Below are 22,385 nucleotides of genomic sequence, written 5' to 3' on the forward strand. Positions count from 1 at the left end.
CTTCCCTTATCAGAAGGGGAAAAAATGGAAAACAAACCAACACACACAGATACTAGCACAGCAGCAACAATATCCAAAGCTAGCGACTCCACCAGCAGTCTCCAATAGCAACACCAAGAAGCTTAAGCTAGCGCGCCATGCAGACGCCGACCATGTCGACGTCCATGGCCACCACGCCCACGACGGCAAGGGCCACGGCGCCAGCGAAGCCCCCCGCGCCGCGGCAATGCTGCAGGTACCTCCTCCTCCCTTCCACCGGGCACCGCCGCAGCGTCGCGGCGTGGTCTGCGAAGAAGAAGAACCCGTGGCTGGACCCGTTCGACGACGGGCCCGACGAGGAGTTCGACTACCAGGGCATGTTCTCCGGCGGAAAGCAGGAGGAGGACCCGCGGCCGCCCGAGGACCCCGCGAACCCGTACGGGTTCCTGCGGTTCCCGCAGGGCTACAACCCGGAGCTGGACAGCCTGGCCTCCAAGGTCCGCGGCGATGTGCGGCGCGCGTGCTGCGTCGTGTCGGGCGGCGTGTACGAGAACGTGCTCTTCTTCCCCGTGGTGCAGATGCTCAAGGACCGGTACCCCGGCGTGCTGGTCGACGTGGTGGCGTCGGCCAGGGGCAAGCAGGTGTACGAGATGTGCAAGAACGTCAGGTACGCCAACGTCTACGACCCCGACGACGACTGGCCGGAGCCCACCGAGTACACGCACATGCTCGGCGTCCTAAAGGTACGTACATACTTGTGCTATTCCTTGCTTGCATATATAACAATTCCTCTGATTTATGTCCTCTGTTTTATGAGCTACTACTATCAAAACTGTAGGAACACTAGGATCATAGATATAGCCATAAACTGATTCTATTCGGGATAAAATAGACGATGTACATCCTAGTGCTTGTAAAACTAAAGAGACAGAGAGAGAAGGGAAAAGGTACCGAACCTGACACGGTAGAGGGAAGGGTTCGGAGGCCGTCATCGGGTTCGTTAATGTAGTCTGCGCACGGGTAGTGACGGTCGGGGAAGACGTGTCAGAGATGCGGTGCCGGCGGTAAAGATGACGGCGTAATGTTGTGGCGGAGGTACTTTCTGTCACTGGCTGCGCCCCTTACTTAGATCGGGTTTAGGGTTTGTCATTGGGGAGCTCGACTCAGGCGAACCTCGTGATTAGAGCCGCCGGCCCCCACCTCTTTTTATAGCGCAGGGTGACAGGGGCCTTCCAGCCATGGTGGGCTGGGCGTCCCCGATCAGGGCGCGAATCAAAAGGCTCAACTGGGCCGTTGGGTCCAGTTAGATTAGAGATCAATCTAACAATCCCCCCTTGATCTATTTCCATCTTTCACTTTCATATTCTTTACTTTTGTTCATTCCATTACAGATTAGCGCATAGAGCATGTCTCATCGTCACGGTCCATTGCCGATAGATTTAACAGCTACAACACACTACTCTGTTCTGAAATAGACACTTATCTTTGGGCCTTCTTTTGTTTAGGAATTATAGGCTTTCCCTTAAACCCATGTCGGCTACATGTTATCTGAACACGTTGGGTGGTAAGCCTTTTGTAAGCGGATCCGCGAGCATCTTTACTGTACTTATATGCTTAAGACTTATGACTTGATCCCGGACTTTATCTTTCACAACATAATACTTTATGTCAATGTGTTTGGCAGCACCACTTGACTTATTATTATGAGCATACTGTACTGCCGGATTATTATCGCAGTATAACTTTAGTGGTCTATAGATGTCGTCAACCACCTTTAAATCGGGTATGAACTTCTTTAGCCAGTTCACCTACCCCGTTGCCTCATAACACGCTATAAACTCGACATACATTGTAGACGATGTAGTGACGGTTTGTTTTGAGCTTTTCCATGAAATAGCTTCTCCTGCGAGAGTGAATACATATCTAGATGTGGATTTTCTATCATCTCCCATATAATCAAAATCTGAATACCCCACTATATAGAGTGAATTAGATCTTTTATACGTTATCATGAGGCCTTTCGTTCCTTGCCAATAACGCAAGACTTTCTTTACCAATTTTCAGTGTTCTATTCCAGGATTGCTCTAGGAATCTGCCAAGTAACTCGGTAACAAATGCCAAGTCAGGGCGCGTACATACTTGAGCATATTGTAAACTTCCGACAGCTGAAGCATATAGAGCCGTTTTCATTTGATCGATCTCATAATAGTTCCTAGGGCATTGAAAATCCCCATATCTGTCGCCCTTGACTATAGGAGCAGGTGAGGAACTACTTTTGTGCATACTGAATTTCTTTAAGATTTTCTCTATGTATGCATTTTATGACAGTTCTAATACCCCTTTACTTCTATCTCGGTGGATCTCGATCCCTAGAACGAACGAAGCTTCACCAAGATCTTTCATATCAAATTTTGAGGACAAAAACTTCTTTGTCTTCAGTAGTAGACTGACATCACTACTAGCAAGTAAGATATCATCCACATATAGGACAAGGAAGATGAACTTCCCATTCTTAAATTTTGTAGACACAATTATCCTCTACATTCTCTTTAAATCCAAAATTCTTTATTGTCTGATCAAACTTCAAGTACCACTGTCTTAAAGCTTGTTTTAATCCATAAATAGATTTCTTTAGGCGACATCCCATTCGTTCTTTTCCTTCATGATAAAACCTTTCGGTTGTGCCATTTAAATATTTTCCTCTAAATCTCCGTTGAGAAATGCCATCTTTACATCCATCTGATGTAATTCTAAATCGTAATGTGCCACTAATGCCATTATGATTCTGAAGGAATCCTTACATGAGACTGGAGAAAAGGTCTCATTGTAATCAATCCCTTCTCTTTGCGTAAAGCCTTTTGCTACAAGTCAGGGCTTTATATCTCTCTATATTCCCTTGAGAGTCAAGTTTTATTTTGTAGACCCATTTACAAGCCTACTATTTTGGCTCCTTTAGGAATTATCTCTAAATCCTAAACTTTATTGGCATTTATAGATTTCATTTCATCTTCCATGGCCTCAAGCCACTTTGATGAATGATCACTTCTCATGGCTTCTTCAAATGAGGTTGGATCATCCTCTATTTAAAATTCTTCAGTGTTGTACACTTCATAATCAGCAGGAATAACTGATTTTCTAACTCTTTGAGACCTTCTAGGGGCCTCCACATTTGGCACATCCTCTGTTTGAGGCTGTTGTTGCTCCCCCTCATTTGTGACAATAGGTTCTATAGGATCCTGAAAAACAGGTCCCTCATCATTATTCATTGTTGCCACAGGCGGGATAACAACAGGTGCTGGCACCATAGTGTCTTACACTGTCGGTGCAGCGACAGCAGGTAGTGAGAAAAATGGCTTATAAATCATTGGAGTGGGTGCATACACCCGCTTCTCTTTAAGGTCAATTTCTCGAGCTACCATGCTCCCCCTCATCATTTTATCCTATAGGAAGACAACATGTCTCGTTTTCACAAACTTTGTATGTCTATCTGGACAGTAAAAACAAAAACCTTTTGACTTTTCTAGGTAGCCAATAAAATAACAATTCACTGTTTTGGGATCTAGTTTCCCAATGTTCGGGTTAAATACTTTAGCCTCAGCAGGGCTCCTCTACACACGCAAGTGGTTTAATGAGGGTACTCTTCTCGTCCACAACTCAAATGATGTTTTGGGCACCGACTTACTTGGTACTCTATTGAGAATATGAATATCGGTTTTTAATGCCTCCGTCCACAGGCTCAATGGTAAGGTGGAGTAACTTATCATACTACGCACCATATCCATCAGTGTACGATTGCGTCTTTCAGCTACTCCATTCTACTGAGGTTCACCCGGTGTAGAATACTGGTGAAAGGACCTTGATGTCACCTAGGAGGCCTAGAGGGGGGTGAATAGGCCTGTAAAAATTCAACTCGAAAACCTATTAGAACAGAGGGCGGCACTGCCGGCCTTATAGGGCGGCACTACCGCTCTTCAAAAATAAAGCAGATAGTGTTGAGATTTCACAGATAGTAACCTGACCCTCTCAACTGCTCAATCCTGCAACAGAAAGATAAAATCCAGTTCGAAGACTAGATACCACAGAAATCTCACACAAGAGAGGATTGAGCTACCAAACCCTAACAACAGCTAGCAAAGAGCTGAACCAGCAAGAACACAAAGTGAAGCACGCGAGACACAAAATTTATTCCATGGTTCAGCTCGCCACCAAGGCTTGCCTAAGTCCACGTTGTTGAGGCATCCACAAAAGGATTGGCTCACCACCAAGGCTTGCCTTGCCCTTGTTCTCAAATCAAGAGAATGAACTCTTGAAGTGAGGGGTAATTTCTTAGCTATAGGATGAGGTTACAAACCTCTCAAGGCTGCCACACGAGTTGGCAAGCATAAGGGCGACGCCTAGCCGGCTAGGAGCAAGCTCCAAGAGTAACAAACCCTAAAACCGCCGGCCAAACGTGAACCAAATGCTCTTAGACTTTGGAAATCAGTGGATCTGCTCTCCAATCGAGTTTTGCTGCCATTTCTCTCAAGTTTTGATGGTGGAAATCAAGGATTGCTTGGGAGCTTGAAGGAGCAACAATGGAGGAGAGAGAGGTGAGCTTTGGTCTGTTTAGTTTCGAACTGAATCGATGGAGAAGAAGGCTCTCTGTTGTGGGCCGACCCAAATGGTATTTATACCTCTTGGGTCCCAACGGTCATTTATGGGCGGCACTGCCGCCCTAGCCAAAACAGGTAGAATCTGGAGATTTTTGGCTGGCTGCTTTGGCTGGGTAAGAGGATGTAGATCTGAAGTTATGAGCATTTGGTTGCACAGTTAACCAACTGTACTAGAATCCCTCTTTATAGTATGGCTTTTTCTAAACTTAAATTCAAAGCATAAAAGAATGTAAATGCCTTTAAGCTGGTTGCCACGTCATTTGACAATTGAGGACTTCTATTATCGAATATGTTTTCCTCATTCTCATTATACCTTGATTATGTGACTTGAACCATTTCCATACATATGAGTTCACCTTCATGGCTTCAAGTCACTTCCACTAATGATTTGATCCTCAACACAATATAACTCCTCATAGCTTGATTAGTACCTCGACTCAATGCAAGTACTCTCTTCTTCACCTTAGCCATGGTACCTCAGTCGCCAAGCCGTCGCTTGCTCTTCACCTTCGCTTAGTACCACGAAGCCCTTTCCTTGCTATCTTCAACCTTATCAAGCCATATTTAAGTCACATTATATTAAGCATCCATTGAAAACCATTTCTTTAATATTTTGATCCTTGCTTGAATATTTTCTAGATATGAATGTTGAGATCAATCAAGCTTTAGTTTGTCTCACATAGAGACATACATGGATCAACCTCAATATGATCAAGCCAATTCACAATTCCTTATTCTCTTCTCATTTTGGTTTGACATTCCAATTGATCTTTCATATATTTATCCATGTAAGCAAACCAATGTAGAGACCGACTTATATCCACTATACATTGTCATTTACCAAGTATGTTTGCTTTCACATGATCCTATGATATCCCATAACATAAAAGCCATTTCATTGATTCCATTTGCATTGTTGTCTTTTGCTTGAACTAGATTGCTTCCAAAAACTTCCAATACAACAATACATAGTTTGGCATTCACTTTAACACAATGTGGCATATCATCAAGTTTGTTGTATATACTTGTTAATACACAACCCACAAGTATATGCAATAGACTCAATTTCCTGTTCAACACTTAGCAAACTTATTAGACCTTTAATTGTGTTGTCATTCAATTTACCAAAACCCACTAAAGGGCTAGATGCACTTACAATCTTCCCATTTTTGGTGATTGATGACAACATAACTAAAGCTTACAAGAGATTGATAAACATTAAGATTTTGAATCCTATTATATAGTAGCTCCCCCTAAATGTGTGCATTGAAGGAATTCAAATTTTGGCCTCAAACGCTAAATGCACATATTTAAGATGAAGTGTGAGAACTCCCCTATATCTTAGCATCCATGGGGTGCAAGGTGTAACATGATAACCGTGATACTCATGACAGCTCATGCACTCAAAGATTGCTGACCAGCAGAGGGCGGCACTGCCGCACTAGAGAGCGGCACTGCCGCACCTGCCTGACCAGCACAAGAGAAAACAAGCATCATTCAAGGCATGAATGCCACACACTAGCATAAATGGTCCTTATCGAGAGCATCAATTTAAATTATCCTTGCACACACCATAATAATATTTTTTTAAAACTTATATGTATGCCTCTCCTTTACCCCTTTCCATCCTCATATCAATCTCTCTCCCCTTACATTCTCCCCCAATATTTCTCTCCCTTTGGCACTAATCTCCAAAAAGGATCTCTCCACCAAAAGGAAGAAATGTTGGTCGATAAGTGAGGGCAAGAGTAGGTAAAAGTTTAGCATATGGAATTTCTCACCAATTTTCTACCAAACAAAGTATGCAACTTTTAGGTCAAGATTCATGAGAGGTTAGCATATTTGGCTCATACCTCACTTAGATGACAGTATAACATGAGACAAACTCATGCCATCACCACAAGAGGTATCAACCAAATATCTAAAGAATTCTCTAATCGTCACCACAAGAACAAACTTATGGTGTGACTCAAAAATTGCATACACATGCACACACTAGCATGTAAAGGCCTAGATGCACAAAGATAATACATGAGTTTATGGAGCGATATACCTTTGTTCTAAGCCTCATAATCTCCACTATGAAGATGATTTCAATACTTGGATTTAGTGCTTTGATGGGACTAGAACTTCTTTATGCAAGATAATTTCATTTGTGCCCATCTCTCATCATCATCTTCAAGGAGATATCATAAACTTGTGCTTGATATCAATTGAAAGTCCATTGCTAGCTCTTGTTGTCATATTGAGATATCAACTGAAGACATATTTCTTGATATACCAAGTTAAAGATTATCAATCAATACCAATTGAAATATGATCTTCATAATTTTGACACCAATAGAGAGTCTTCACAAGGCTTTGTAATGTTTTGGTCGTCAGCAGCTAGCCCAGGGGCCGTGGGATGAGTATATATACACCCAAAACCAAAACTAGCCATTGGAGTTCAAAAACTAGCCATCAAGACCTATACAGGTGCGGCACTGCCGCCCTTATGCGCGGCACTACCGCAGCTCTCAGAAACAGCACAGGTCACCTCACGGAAAACGTCATATCTCTTTACTCCGAACTCCGTTTTTAGTGATCTTGGACTTTCTGGAAAGCTTGTTTCGAGAGCTATCCAGCCCAACCAAGAGAAATCCCAAAGATCAACAAGTGCGAGTGTTGTTCTATTGAAAGGATCTTCACTAGTTGATGCCAATTGGAATGAATGCCCGTATCTCATAATGTCACCTTTTGTAATTAGGATACCTGCAACCTGTACATCATCCTCATTTTTCGATTCCCTGCTTGTCATCTCGATAAATCTCATTAGAGCTTACAAAAGATATGAAATCTAAACTGAGATTCTTGAACCATGGGTGTAGGAGCCTCCCCCTAAATATGTGAATAGAGATTTGAATTCTCGATTTGGCATGAAAGGCCACAATTCACATTTTAGGTGTGATGGGAACCTTCCCCTACATCCATGCCTGCTGTGGGGTGCTGAACAAAGTGTCACAGGTATAAACTTGATGCACATGACAGGTTTTATCAGTTCAAGCATATAAGATCCTGGCTGATACAGCATAGGGCGGCACTGCCGACCCCAGAGGGCGGCACTGCCGTCCTGACTATATCAGTCATGTAGCAATCAGATTCCTACAGCAGATCATATGAATATAAAACAATCTAAACTCAGAATATGACAAGCTAAAATAGTAACCATGAATACATGTCCATATCCGAAGCAAATTTAGTCACAAAGTAGCATATTTCATAAAATAGAGTTTTGATCGACTCTCAAACTCACAATCTAACAACTACTCTCAGCGGATCTGGACATTTGATGTTGCTTAGGAAATGCTCATAAAGACAAGAGATAGCATTAAATTACACAAAAGAATTTCACAACTAGTGATTATTTTGGATGTGGAAGGCATGTAGATCACTAATTGCAAAACCTTATAACATAGACTAAATTCCCCTTTTTTTTGATAGTGCATACATATACATGTGGAAGGCAAGAACATAGGCACTTTTGGTCAATTAAGTCCAAACAAGGGAATTTAAGCTATATTATGGAGAGTAGCTACTTAAGAGATAAAAATGCAATCCAAATTAATATGAGAGAGAACCAATTTGGATTGAGTCAATGTAGCATACTCATGAGAGTCTCATTCTTAGCAAGCGACTACACAAATTCACTAGAAGAAAGTGTTAGTCTTAAAAGACACAAGGCATAGGATGGACTCCCCCTTAATATGTGCATCAAGTGCTTGAACTACTTGTGAAATGCACTAGAATCGGTTTAAGAGTCGAGGGAAGTTCATCCTATATCTTGGTCAAGGCATGATAAATTTGCAACAGTTGAAATTATGCCAAGGAAACATACCACCATCAAGGTAGATAGATCACCACATAAATTTTCATCGATATGACCATCATAGGTGAGACTTCAATGATTTGGATGGCTATAGTTCTCACTTGATGAAATGTGGTAAAACACTCTTTGTTGATAAGATCCTGGGAGATCAATGGGATAGATCATAGGTACTTGATGAGCACTTAGAGAGGAGAAATAGCAATGAAAGCCCACTCTTCAATTATTTTCTCCATCTCATTCAAATCTAGGTCCATTTAAAGGATTGGGACATTCAACATTTAAACCAGGAGCACTTGGTTTATAAAGACCGAGACCTCCTAGAATAATTGTAAAACACCTAGAGAATCTAAAGGAACTACCCATCCTCCTTTTTCATGTGTGGGACTGCACATCAAACACTTGAAAGAAACCAATAATCCCACAAAATATAGGCTAAGCTCTCCCTAAATTTGTGCATACAAGAGTACACAAAGTTCACTTAAGCACATTAACAATATGAGGTCAAGGGAGTGACTTGCACTATATTTCAACTGATTTGAACTCCTTGAAACTGCTTGCAATTCAATAGTCTCAGCTGAATTCTTCTTGTTCCAACTATTTGCAATCACTTGCTGCTGCTTGTACTCTTATTGCAACTTATTTGGACCCTTGAATGAGTTCTTTTCTTTCATTGAAACTCCTTTAGACCAAATTTATATTTCTCATATTTACTGATTCTTCATGACCAACTTGAGAGCTAACTCAATCTTGTTGCCACAATGCAATCCAATTCCATTCAGTCAGTTTTCAGATTCTGTCATCCTCAGAAAAAAATCCATATCTCTCAGACCACTAGCCCAATATGCATGAAATTTGGTAGAGATCTTCATCTATGAGTCCTCTAACTTCTCTAAAAAATTTAGCTCATTTGAACTCCATTTGGTCTATGAAAATAATTTTCTACCAAAACTGCTCAAATCTGAAACTGCACTGTTGAAGCTGACAGAAACCAACTCAAAACTGATTTTCTTCAAAACCAATCTTCATACCAATTATACAGAAACAAGTACTAGATGTGTATAGCATGCTCACAAAGTTTTAGGTCAATTTATCAGTATCTGAATCTCCAAATCCATGCTTAAAGGCAGTCAACTTAGATTTGCAATTTTCTAGACAGATTTGATGATCGATGATTCTTCTTCTTTTCCTATCCAATCTTTGAGGTGATTTCAGTTGAGAATACATACAAGATGTTATATCCATTCAGTCCTCTCATCAACACTCATAATCTTGTGAATTCTTCTTGTATAGCTTATTCAAATCAACCTCAAACTTGATTCAAGCAAAACTAAAACTTTTGATCTAAATGGTCTTTAGCAGCAACATCTTTCTTTAGGTGAAGAATAACCTTTAAGCTTGTGAATTAAATTAGCACAACATCTTCTTATTGATTTTCTATGAATAAGCTCAATCACAAGAAGACATTAGTAACACAAGCACTAGTTTTTCATTTAGTAACCATTTATATGTGGATGACAAGTGGGGTTACCAAAATGGAGAAACCTCATAACATGGACTAAATCTCCCTTGATGTCTCATGCACATTCTTTTGAGTGGAATGTAAATGTAAATGTACATGGTTGGTCATTTAAGTCCAAAGGGCAGATTTAACCCATATTATGGTGAGTGGCTAACATAGACAAATCTAATCCAAATTAGCTAGAGAGAAAATACATCACATGGCTTTGGATTGATAGCCTTCATATAATAGCACACTCTATTTGAGAAACACATTCTCATTTAGTGAGACTACATAAATCACTTAGAGAGAAAGATTAGTCTCACAACTCTAGCCATAGATCAAAGTCTCCTTTTATAAGTGCTCTAAGTATTTAAATTTCTCACATAGCACTTTATTCATTTAAGAACTTGAAATTTTCACTCTATGTCTAGTCATGGCAACAATAGTGTAATCAATTTGAACTATGCCAAGAGATACTCACAACCATTATAGCATGTAGATGCCCATAAGATGAGAATGAGAATTTGACAATCTAACATATGACAAGATTCCATTAAGTAGGAAGTTCTTGACTTATGAGTAATATGTCCCTTTACTTGACTTGAGCTTGATTCTTTATTCTTGGCCATTTTGAAATCTACTTGTATCCTCCAATGTGTACCAAGATTCCAAATCCATCAAACTAACTCATAATGTGCACGAACATAAACTTGCTTCATCTTGTTTTTCTTGGTTTGAAGTCCACAAAGGAAAGTCAAGTCATCTATGTTGCTTGATGTGGATGATCAATTCAATTTTGATTATATTTCTATTCTATGACCAGCAACCAATGAATATCCTCAAGTGCTTCTATTATCCTAAGTGGCTACACAAGACACAAAGGAGTTTAGTTTCAAATAAATTGCACTTGAGATTTAGATGTTACCACCCTTCTTGATTGTAATGGATGAGGTGGTCTTTTCATCTTCATCTTGCACATATGAAGGTTGTAGATTTGTCCACGAACTAGAGTGGAGTCAGCTGCTACTATGTAGGAGGGACGGCACTGCCGCCCTTAGGTGCGGCACTGCCGCCCTGCTAATTTGCAGCAGGGGTGTGCTGCACCTCTGCATCAGAGTTGTCAGCAGAATTTGGTACAACAGCAACTTGAGGAGCTTCCACTTTTGTAGCATTACTTCTTGTGGTCTTATATCATCAATGGCCATTTTCTTGATTGCCCCACAAGGTGGTTCCTCATTGCCTACAACATGAATAAGATCTTGCTCTACTAGAGAGCCATTAAAAGCATCATATGGCAAATGATTCATTTAGACTTGAAGTACTCTAGCCACTCTTAATAATTCACAAACACACATATATTTGTGAACTATTAGAGACTACACATGTCAAGTGGCTAGCTAGCAAGGGTTAGGTACTAGTTACCGAGGTGAATATGAAGTTTGAAGTATTTCCATTGATTCATCTTCAGGTCAACCATATAAGAATATGCAATGTGAATTGATCGATAGCTTGAGTGAGTATTTTCAATCAACTTGCTCAAGCACCCCGAAGCTTCATATCACCTTCAAGTACCTACAACACTTACTAAGCACAATTTGGTACCCAAACTATGTTGGGTCCATTATGGTTAGTCACAAGAGACTTAGGCACCCAAATGGCCTGTGTGCTAGCACATGGTGAACCAATCACCTTTCTAGCACAAGTGTCATTTTTGGGCCTCCTAAGCATATTTAAATCAATTGACAAGTTGATCTTAGAAGTGTTACCCATGGGACAATCCTTACTTAAATGTCCCTTTCCTTTGCAAGTGTAGCATAGGCGGTTCTTGTTCTTTCTAGCCTTTTCTTCTTGCACTTTGCTTGCTACCTTGCTAATGAATCTCTTTGTTGATGATGACAAGCCTTCACTTTTCTTATTAGGGCATGAGCCAATTTCATGTCCCTTCTCATGACAACCATAACACTTCCTCTTGCTTCTTCTTGTCTTGTTCTTTGGAAGTGTGGCTTGATCATCGACCTTGTTGGAACACATAGAAGCATTGTGTCCCATGTTGGAGAACTTGACATGAGCCATCTTCTTCTTCTCTTGGATCTTGCTCACGCCCTTCTCTTCTTTCTTCAAGGGGCAATCTCTGACATGGTGGCCGTCTTTCTTGCACTTGAAGCAAGTGATGAGAGTCTTCTTTGATTGACGTTGCACCTTGTTGGCCTTGGGAACTTTCCTGTTCTGTCTAGGTGCGGCACTGCCGCCCTTGGGATGCAGCACTGCCACAGTCTGTGCAGCTGGCTGAACTACTGCATTCTGGATAGATTGCACTTCTTTAAGTATCCCCTTTACTTTGCCATTGTTGGACTTGTAACCCTTTTGATAAGGCTTGATGCATGCATCGGTTGATCCCTTCTCAAGCTTCTTCACCATGTCTTCATGGTTATCTTGAGAAGGTTGAGCATTGCACTTGCCCTTCCATTGAATCAAGTCCCTTTTTAGCATTTCAACTTCTTCCTTGAGCTGTTCATTTTCTTTTGCAATGGAATCATCACAAGTTTCTACAATTACATGCTCAACGGAAGGTTGGCTTGCTTGAGAGCAACACTTGTTAGCACATGATAAAATAGATGAACCTTGTGTATATGTGCATTTGTGAGTGTGAGGTTGGTATGATTTTACCGTTGTTACCACAACCTCATGAGCAACTTCTAGCATGAGATGAGACTCCATAAGCTTCTCATGAGAGCACAAAAGCCCATCATGACTTTCTTGCAAAGTCTCATTTTTGCTAGTAAGCTTTTCCTAACTTGTCTTTGAGCATATAATTCTGATCTTCTAATTGAGCAACACAAGATAGAGAGTTAATAGTATGAGTTTGCTCAATTGACAAGTTTTCATACCTTTGGACCAAGCTAGCATGAGAGCACTTAAGCTTTTCATGCTTTTTGGTCAACTTCTCCAAGCATTTGATCTTTTCAACAAGAAGCTCTTCTTGCTTGTAGAGATCTTCTTCTTGCTCTTGAATCTTCTCTATGAACTTGATCACTATCAACTTGTCTTTCTTGCTTAGACGTGCAAGGTGTTGATTGATCTCATCATTATCACTACCACTGTCACTGTCACTCTCACTCTCACTCTCACTCTCACTTGCCACTTTCTTCTCTTTCTTTGCCATGAGACCGATATGTAAAGTGGAATAGAGAGTTGAGCTTCTTGGTAAGGTGGATTCATCATTTGGCTTCCACCAATCACAAGCTTCTTCTTTCTTCAAAATGTTAGTCTCACAAGATCTAAAAAAAGTAGAAGTACCACATGTAAAAGTATTGTTCTCACCAACTATTTCATTACCATCCAATAAGTCATATGTTGGTGAGGAAGTGGATGTGGCATGATCAAATAGGCCTTTTGAGAGAATCACTTGAGGCTCATCATTTGTCGATGAAGTTGAGCATTCTTCAAGTGGTTTTTCCAATGAGAGGTTGCTCTCTTCACATTTGGAGTTGCCATACATTTCCTTGAGCGTGGTCCAAATGATATGAGCATCACCAAGTGGTTTACCATCTTCAAATATGACAGCATCAATTACATCTTCACTCAAAGCACTAAATAAGATATTAGTAGCTTGAGCATTGAGTTGTAAGCATTTCACTTCCTCTCTAGATAAGTAGATCAAGTCATCATGAGGAGGTGAAATGCTCACATCTACAATCTACTCTATTTGAGGACCCATGGTCCTAAAAACATCAAGCACACTAGCAGATCAAGATGTATAATTTGAGCCATCTAAAAGTAAAAGTTCTAGAGATACCTCCTCACTTGTCGACATCGTTCTCTCAAGGCAGTTAAGCCCGAAATTGAGAGCCATGCTCTGATACCAATTGAAAGGACCTTGATGTCGCTTAGGAGGCCTAGAGGGGGGGGGGGTGAATAGGCCTGTAAAAATTCAACTCGAAAACCTGTTAGAACAGAGGGCGGCACTGCCGCTCTTCAAAAATAAAGCAGATAGTATTGAGATTTCACAGATAGTAACCTGACCCTCTCAACTGCTCAATCCTACAACAGAAAGACAAAATCCAGTTCGAAGACTGGATACCACAGAAATCTCACACAAGAGAGGATTGAGCTACCAAACCCTAACAACAGCTAGCAAAGAGCTGAACCAGCAAGAACACAAAGTGAAGCACGCGAGACACAAAATTTATCCCGTGGTTTAGCTCGCCACCAAAGCTTGCCTAAGTCCACGTTGTTGAGGCATCCACAAAAGGATTGGCTCGCCACCAAGGCTTGCCTTGCCCTCGTTCTCAAATCAAGAGAATGAACTCTTGAAGTGAGGGGTAATTTCTTAGCTGTAGGATGAGGTTACAAACCTCCCAAGGCTACCACACGAGTTGGCAAGCACAAGAGCGACGCCTAGCCGGCAAGGAGCAAGCTTCAAGAGTAACAAACCCTAGAACCGCCGGCCAAACGTGAACCAAATGCTCTTAGACTTTGGGAATCAGTGGATCTGCTCTCCAATCGAGTTTTGCTGCCTTTTCTCTCAAGTTTTGATGGTGGAAATCAAGGATTGCTTGGGAGCTTGAAGGAGCAACAATGGAGGAGAGAGAGGTGAGCTTTGGTCTGTTCAGTTTTGAACTGAACCGTTGGAGAAGAAGGCTCTCTGTTGTGGGCCGACCCAAATGGTATTTATACCTTTTGGGTCCCAACGGTCGTTTATGGGCAGCACTACCGTCCTCATAGGGCGGCACTGCCACCCTAGCCAAAACAGGTAGAATCTGGAGATTTTTGGCTGGCTGCTTTGGCTGGGTAGTGCCGCCCTAGCCAAAACAGGTAGAATCTGGAGATTTTTGGCTGACTGCTTTGGCTGGGTAAGAGGATGTAGATCTGAGGTTATGAGCATCTGGTTGCACAGTTGACCAACTGTACTAGAATCTCTCTTTATAGTACGGCTTTTCCTAAACTTAAATTCAAAGCATAAAAGAATGTAAATGCCTTTAAGCTGGTTGCCACGTCATTTGACAATTGAGGACTTCTATTATCGAATATGTTTTCCTCATTCTCATTATACCTTGATTATGTGACTTGAACCATTTCCATACATATGAGTTCACCTTCATGGCTTCAAGTCACTTCCACTAATGATTTGATCCTCAACACAATATGACTCCTCATAGCTTGATTAGTACCTCGACTCAATGCAAGTACTCTCTTCTTCACCTTAGCCATGGCACCTCGGTCGCCAAGCCGTCGCTTGCCCTTCACCTTCGCTTAGTACCTCGAAGCCCTTTCCTTGCTATCTTCACCCTATCAAGCCATACTTAAGTCACATTATATTAAGCATCCATTGAAAACCATTTCTTCAATATTTTGATCCTTGCTTGAATATTTTCTAGATATGAATGTTGAGATCAATCAAGCTTCAGTTTGTCTCACATAGAGACATACATGGATCAACCTCAATATGATCAAGCCAATTCACAATTCCTTATTCCCTTCTGATTTTGGCTTGACATTCCAATTGATCTTTCATGTATTTATCCATGTAAGCAAACCAATGTAGAGACCGACTTATATCTACTATACATTGTCATTTACTAAGTATGTTTGCTTTCACATGATCCTATGATATCCCACAACATAAAAGCTATTTTATTGATTCCATTTGCATTGTTGTCTTTTGCTTGAACTAGATTGCTTCCAAAAACTTCCAATACAACAATACACAGTTTGGCTATTCATTTTAACACAATGTGGCATATCATCAAGTTTGCCTACTAGTTGAACCTTGTATATACTTGTTAATACACAACCCACAAGTATATGCAATAGATTCAATTTCCTGTTCAACACTTAGCAAACTTATTAGACCTTTAATTGTGTTGTCATTCAATTTACCAAAACCCACTAAAGGGCTAGATGCACTTACAACTGGGCTAATATGCCATTCTCCTGTAAGAACCTTGCAAAAGGTCTAAGAACTTGGCCATATGGGGTATGCCGATCGTAGTACTCCCCCCCACGGTCGGACCTGACTATCTTAATCTTTAAATTGTATTGGTTTTCAACTTCTGCCTTAAATATCTTAAATTTATCCAATGCTTTTGTTCTTTCTTTGATTGGATAAATATAGTCATAACGGGAGTAATCATCTATGATTGTTATGAACGAATCATAACCATCCACACTCTTTACAGGAAATGGACCACAGATGTCTGTGTGAATAATCTGTAGAATTTCTGCGCTTCGTTTGACATCTTTCTTAATTTTCTTTACATACTTTCCTTTTATGCAATCTCTGCATTGTTCTAAATCTGAGAGCTCTAATGGAGGAAGAATATCATTCTTAACTAGTCTTTCTATTCTCCCCTCGAAATATGGCCTAAACGACAGTGCCATAATTTCGACAACGTATCGTGAGCTCTCTTTCATTTTCTGTTTACATCCGTAAACTGAGGATACATTCACATTGTTGCACGCAACGTTCCCATCATCGCATACAACATTCACATCATCACGTAGTGATAACAAATAAAGCTCATTTTGTAAGATAGCAAGACCAACACATGCATCATTAAATGTTATCTTACATTTGCCATTTCCAAAATGGCAATCATAACCATCATTGTCTAAATATGACACACTAATCAAGTTCCTCTGTAATGAGGGAACATAAAAAACATCTCTAAGTATGAGGTTGAAACCATCAGCAAGCTCTAGAGAAAGATCGTCAACGGCTTCAACTTCTGCTCGGACTCCATTTGCGACTGTAACGTGTCTTTTGCTTCTTTACGTAGTCCTCGTCGAACGGAATCCCTGTAAATAATTAGCAACATGAACAGTTGCACCTGAGTCAATCCACCAAGTAGATTTCGAATACTGTACGTACAGGGATTCATTTATGAACGTAATAATGTTCTCACCTTTCTTTGCCATGATCATCTTTAGGTAATCAGGACAATCTTTCTTATAATGTCCCGTCTTCTTGCAGTAGAAACATTGATCTTTCTCTACTGTGAACTTGTTTTGCTGAGGCTGATGCAGCATGGGACGCTTTCCTCTTTGACTTTGAGAAGTTAGCATTATTATTCTTTTTCTTATTGCCTTTCAAATAATTGATAGAGCCACCATTGGCAGCTTTCATTCTCTCCTCTTGCACACACATAGCCATGAGCCTCTCCATGTCATACTTCTCGGGCTGTATGTTGTAGTTGACAACAAAAGTGTCAAACTCTTTTGGCAAGGAAGCAAAAATCATATGGATAAGGAACTCATCCTTGAGAGCCAGATCCATTGGTTTTAGCTTGGATGCAAGATTGCTCATCCTTAGTATGTGCTCTCTTATGCCACCATTACCTGAGTACCTCTCTGTTACCAGCTGCTTTATCAGCTGGGTAGCATATGTCTTTGAAGAGCCAGTAAACTGACTTTTTATTCTTTCGAGATACTCGGTGACGGTGTCATACTCTGGGATTGAGCCCACAATTACAGGCTCAATCGTGTTCTTTATCACAGCCAAATACTTCTTGTTGGCAGTGACACACTTCCTATGTTTAAGGTCATAGGACATTCTTTGGGATGCAAAATCCCTCTCTCTGGTTGCCCAAGCGGCATCAGCCTCGTTTGTCTCCCTCACCGGCGCCACAGGCTCTGTGGGACACGGTGTGGTGACTGCCCAGTCCACCTCAGCCAAGATGAAGGCCAGGTCGATCTTTTTCTTACACTTAATGTAGTTATCACCTTTGAGAGTGGGAATTTCTTTGATACAACTTATCAAGTTGTATCCGCCTGAAAATACAATTCAAATAGTGTGAGAACATAAATAATAACAATAACAATTGCATGTCTTTGTTTCAACGTTGGTTAAAATTAAAACATACAATTGTTCTCTACACTAATTCTACATCACCGTTGGGTAGAAATAGAATTAATGCAAGACACAACATCATAATATTGCTATTAATCAACGTTGGTCAGAATAATAACAATATTATAATTAATTAAAACATATCTATTTTTCAAAATTAAATTCTCCCGTTGGTTCGAATTTAATAATGAAAATAACATCTTTAAATACGCAGCGGAAAGCGTAAATATTCTCATCATTATTTTTTTCCAGAAACTTTATAAAACTTTACTTTTCTCTGAACAAAATTGTCGTTGGATCAAAATTATGTAGAGTAGGACATCAAAATTCAATTGAAATTCATCAAATATTTATCAAAAAGGTTTCTGGAAAAAAAAACCGAAAAGGTATTCAGTTTCACTGTGTTTGGCCATTTCGGCCCATAGCAGCAGAAACGGCCCACGGCCCACGGCCCACGGCCTCACGCGCCCTTCCCGCGCGCTCCCCCGTGCCCAGGCCGCAACCTGGGCCTGGGCCGGGAATTCGGCCTCGCGCGCTCGCCCGCCTGGGCCGCATCGCTGGCGCGCTCGATCTGAGACATCCGCACAGATCCAACGGCCACGCGCGCGTTTCGCTCGGAATAAAACCCCGACGCCGCGCGCCTCCGAGCCGAAACCCTAACTCATTTTCTCCTCTGCTCTCTCTCTTCGCCGCTCACACTTCTCTCCTCAGCGCACCACTGTGGTAACCGAGCGACGGTGACCGAGAGCAAGCAGCCGTGGTGACCGAGCAACTGGTGCCGTTGCCGGCCCCTTCACCGGCGCGTGCGCTCCCCACATGGGTGAGCGCGCCGCCGTCGAGAGGACTAGCGGCGACACCCTTTTCCCCTCGGCGAGGAGCTCCCGAAACCCTAGATCTCCCGTCCTCTTCTCCACCTTCTTTCTCTCAGCCTCGCGAGCACGCGCCCGGTGGTGGTACAGTGGTGAAGTTTGCCATTTCCCCTTCCCCTTTTTTCTATTTGATTGGATTTCTTTCGTCTTTTCTTCTCGGATCTATCCGATTTCTACATTTTCTTTTCGGATCTATCCGATTTCAGGGTTGGGGATGGGGATGGAAGTTAGGGTTAGGGTTAGGGTTCCGGGTTCATTGTTAGGGTATCACTGTTGTTCTTTTCCCGAATTGATTGCGGGTTTTAGGGTTTGGTTTAAACATGAAAACCGAGCCCTTCTTTCTTTAACCCAGTTAGGGTTAGGGTTCATCCGAACCCTCCTTTCTTTAACCCAGTTAGGGTTAGGGTTCGGCTTTCTTCCGAGACCCCTTCTTTTCTCAGATACGAAAGGATTTAAAGTGATAAGCTAGATCTATACCTAAACGAGGCTCTGGTACCAATGTTAAAACTGTAGGAACACTAGGATCATAGATCTAGCCATAGACTGATTCTATTCGGGATAAAATAGACGTTGTACATCCTAGTGCTGGTAAAACTAAAGAGACAGAGAGGGAAGGGGAAGGTACCGAACCTAACACGGTAGAGGGGGAGGGTTCGGAGGCTGCCATCGGGTTCGTTGATGTAGTCTGTGCACGGACAGCGACGGTCGGGGAAGACGTGTCGGAGATGCGGTGCCGGCGGTGAAGATGACGACGGCGCAGTGCTGTGGCGGAGGTACTTCCCGTCACTGGCTGCGCCCCTCACTTAGATCAGGTTTAGGGTTTGTCGGTGGGGAGCTCGGCTTAGGCGAACCTCGTGATTAGAGCCGCCGGCCCCACCTCTTTTTATAGCGCAGGATGAAAGGGACCCTCCAGCCATGGTGGGCTGGACGCCCCCGATCAGGGCGCGAATCAAAAGGCCCAACTGGACCGTTGAGTTAGGTTTGAGATCAATCTAACAACTACTACTGGCGAGAAATTAAGTTCGATGAGCTCTACACTGTACATGCTAATTTTTTGGCTGAATCTCTTCATGTTATTGCAACCGGCAGAATAGGTACTATGATCTGATCGTGTCGACGAGGCTGGCCGGGCTCGGGCACGCGCTCTTCCTCTTCATGTCGTCGGCGCGCGACAAGGTCGGCTACGTTTACCCCAACGTCAACAGCGTCGGCGCGGGCCTGTTCCTCGACGAGATGTTCAAGCCGCCGACCAACAACCTCGCCGACGGCGGGTACCACATGTGAGATACCAGTTGCCCTCCATTTGCACAAGCATTTGCTTGCAGCGCAAAGCCTACCATGTCTATTGCCCACGAGTCTGTCTTCTAGTTTTTCAATTGCGAATTGCGATTGATGTACTGTTGCCAGGTACAAGGACATGCTGGAGTGGATCGGCCGGCCGGCGAAGAACGTGCCCCAGCAGCCGACGACGCCGCTGCGGGTGTCCATCTCCAAGAAGCTGCGGGCGTACGTGGAGGACAAGTACAGCCGCGCCGGCGTGGAGAAGGGCAAGTACGTCGTCATCCACGGCATCGCCTCAGACTCCGTCGCCAACATGAAGTCCAGAGGCGACGACGACTGCCTTCTTCCCCTCGAGCACTGGGCTCAGATAGCCAAGGAGATCAGGTGGACTATCATGATCATTTATTTATTTCGTCGTGGCATGCATAATGCATTGCGATGGACAGTGATTGAGTTTTTACATCGTTCGTCTATTTGGCAGCTCCGGCGACCAGGGGCTCAAGCCTCTGTTCGTGATCCCCCATGAGAAGCACAGAGATGAGATCGAGGAGGAGGTGGGGGAAGACACAAACATCCTGTTCATCACCACCCCAGGCCAGGTAGGTGGCTGTCTCTTCTGTCCGAGTACATGATAATCTCCATACGTTGCAGAATGGAGCCTCTCAAAGATGACTTACCATACCTTTTCTGACCGACTTCCAAGCTCACCTGCCTCATCAACGACTCTGCCGGCGTCGTCGCGACCAACACCACTGCCGTGCAGCTCGCCAACGCCCGCGACAAGCCATGGTAAGTAAACTCGCCATATCACCGGCGTTTCAGCTCCTAGTTGCAATGCCACGCTTTGGGTTCTGCAACTTTTCTTCTTTTTGCCAGTGTGGCCTTGTTCTCGTCGGCAGAGAAGGCGAGGCTGTTCCTGCCGTACGTGGAGGACAAGAGCAGCTGCACCGTCATCTCGTCGGCGACAGGGAAGCTGATCGACATTGACATCAACGCAGTGAAGAATACGGTGAAGGAATTCGAGCCCGCTCCCAGCTTCGCATTGGCACAAAAGTAGCAGCTGCCAACATCATTCCATTGCTTTGTATGTAGTTCCAGAGAATTTATGTGAACACCAACGCTGGAGACAAGACAATGGTGCAGCTATTACAAACAGCATGCATGATGTGTATTCCGATATATATAAATAAATCACATCTCATATCAGCTATGCAATAAATCGAACTAGAACAATACAGCACACAAGGTTCTGAAGAACCACCCCACACGTTATCTGGTCTCCTTGTTGCTGAGCCTCAGGTAAAGTACAGTACCTATACACACTAGAGAATGGGAATCTACACAGGCAGACGACCAGTCATGGCTTCCTGAACCTAATGCTTCCTCAAATGTTCCCCAGTGCTCCACGGAACGCCGAACACCAAGCCTCACCCATACACAAGTTAACACAATAACATATCACTGAACCAATAAATATGACAACCTAAGATGTCAATCGAATCACCCCCTCTCAGAATGCTCAACTGTTTTGGACTGGAACTGCAGCAGAAGTTTCTTTCAGGACAGAGTTCTTCATGTCATCGGAGTTAGTTTTGATGCTGAGCAGTGTTTGTGCAGATTCAAGTGCCTTCTCACCTCCAAATTCCAAAGTTGTCTCCTTATCAGACTCACTGTTGGCATCCTTCTGAGTAATGGTTGGAGGTTTCTCATCTGATGTAGTTGATGTGTTGGGTTGCTCAGTGGTGGTCGCTGATGGACTGATTGCAGAAACTGGTATGCTGCTGCTTCTGAATGGTTCATCATGATTGTGTTTACCTTCATAAGTTACAACAATATTGTTAACATCATCTGGTGCCTTTTCCACATGCTTACGGACAGGGCATCCACCATGCGTGCAGCGGTAATAACTCCTGCAGAGGTCGATTCACAATTTATAAAGCAAATTAATTAAAACAGCACCTAGACAAAACAAATGGGCAGATGTAACAAACAAGATTTTGAACTGCAAAGCTTGAAGTAATTGTTTCATTCACATGAAAAATGACATTTAAGATATCAGCTCAACTTATATCTTGACTCCCTGACAAGTTTTTGTTGGGAATTGGCAACCATTGATATAGTGCTAGTGAGAATTTAGATAGCATAGCAACGTTGCTTGCAAAGGAACGTACATTGTAACATATTCTGAAAACATGAAAGCTATTTATAGAAGACACCTGTAACAACAAAGATAAGTGTACTTTTGATCCAGTATACACATCAATGTACCAAAAGAAACAAATACAAATTGGGACCAAATGACTAAATGACTTCATCTGCAACCACACAAACCAACAGCACCACTCAACAGAACAGTATCACTTTTGGGTTAAGTTGTCACATTGAACAT

General features: G+C 42.4%; 2 protein-coding genes and 1 long non-coding RNA gene across 3 annotated transcripts in view; 1 reads left to right on the forward strand and 2 right to left on the reverse strand.

Annotated features, from left to right (window-relative positions):
• On the forward strand, positions 1-21,215 carry LOC136498848 (photosynthetic NDH subunit of subcomplex B 1, chloroplastic-like). The gene is made up of 6 exons (XM_066494564.1): positions 1-722; positions 19,805-19,995; positions 20,123-20,380; positions 20,478-20,595; positions 20,700-20,785; positions 20,873-21,215. Exons 1-6 carry the CDS (start codon positions 138-140, stop codon positions 21,051-21,053), a joined length of 1,419 nt encoding a protein of 472 aa, XP_066350661.1. The 5' UTR covers positions 1-137; the 3' UTR covers positions 21,054-21,215.
• On the reverse strand, positions 16,717-19,797 carry LOC136498850 (uncharacterized). Its single transcript, XR_010769804.1, has 3 exons — positions 19,346-19,797; positions 16,903-17,767; positions 16,717-16,795 (listed from the first exon to the last, which is right to left on the reverse strand). It is a non-coding gene; the product is annotated as an uncharacterized lncRNA (long non-coding RNA).
• LOC136498849 (probable WRKY transcription factor 32) overlaps positions 21,159-22,385 on the reverse strand; it is a 7,474-nt gene continuing 6,247 nt past the window's right edge. The window contains exon 4 of the mRNA XM_066494565.1: positions 21,159-21,906. Coding sequence (XP_066350662.1) covers positions 21,516-21,906 — 391 coding nt within the window. The 3' untranslated portion in view covers positions 21,159-21,515. The remainder of the gene's footprint in view (positions 21,907-22,385) is intronic.

This window comes from Miscanthus floridulus, chromosome 13 (genome assembly GCF_019320115.1).
Source record: "Miscanthus floridulus cultivar M001 chromosome 13, ASM1932011v1, whole genome shotgun sequence".
Lineage (NCBI taxonomy): Eukaryota > Viridiplantae > Streptophyta > Magnoliopsida > Poales > Poaceae > Miscanthus > Miscanthus floridulus.

Excerpts from the sequence above, each read along its gene's own strand:
- LOC136498848 (XM_066494564.1), top strand. The coding sequence starts at position 138 with ATGCAGACGCCGACCATGTCGACGTCCATGGCCACCACGCCCACGACG. Across the intron at positions 19,996-20,122 it reads GCCGACGGCGGGTACCACAT|GTACAAGGACATGCTGGAGT; the intron begins GTGAGATACCAG and ends TACTGTTGCCAG. Across the intron at positions 20,381-20,477 it reads CAGATAGCCAAGGAGATCAG|CTCCGGCGACCAGGGGCTCA; the intron begins GTGGACTATCAT and ends TCTATTTGGCAG.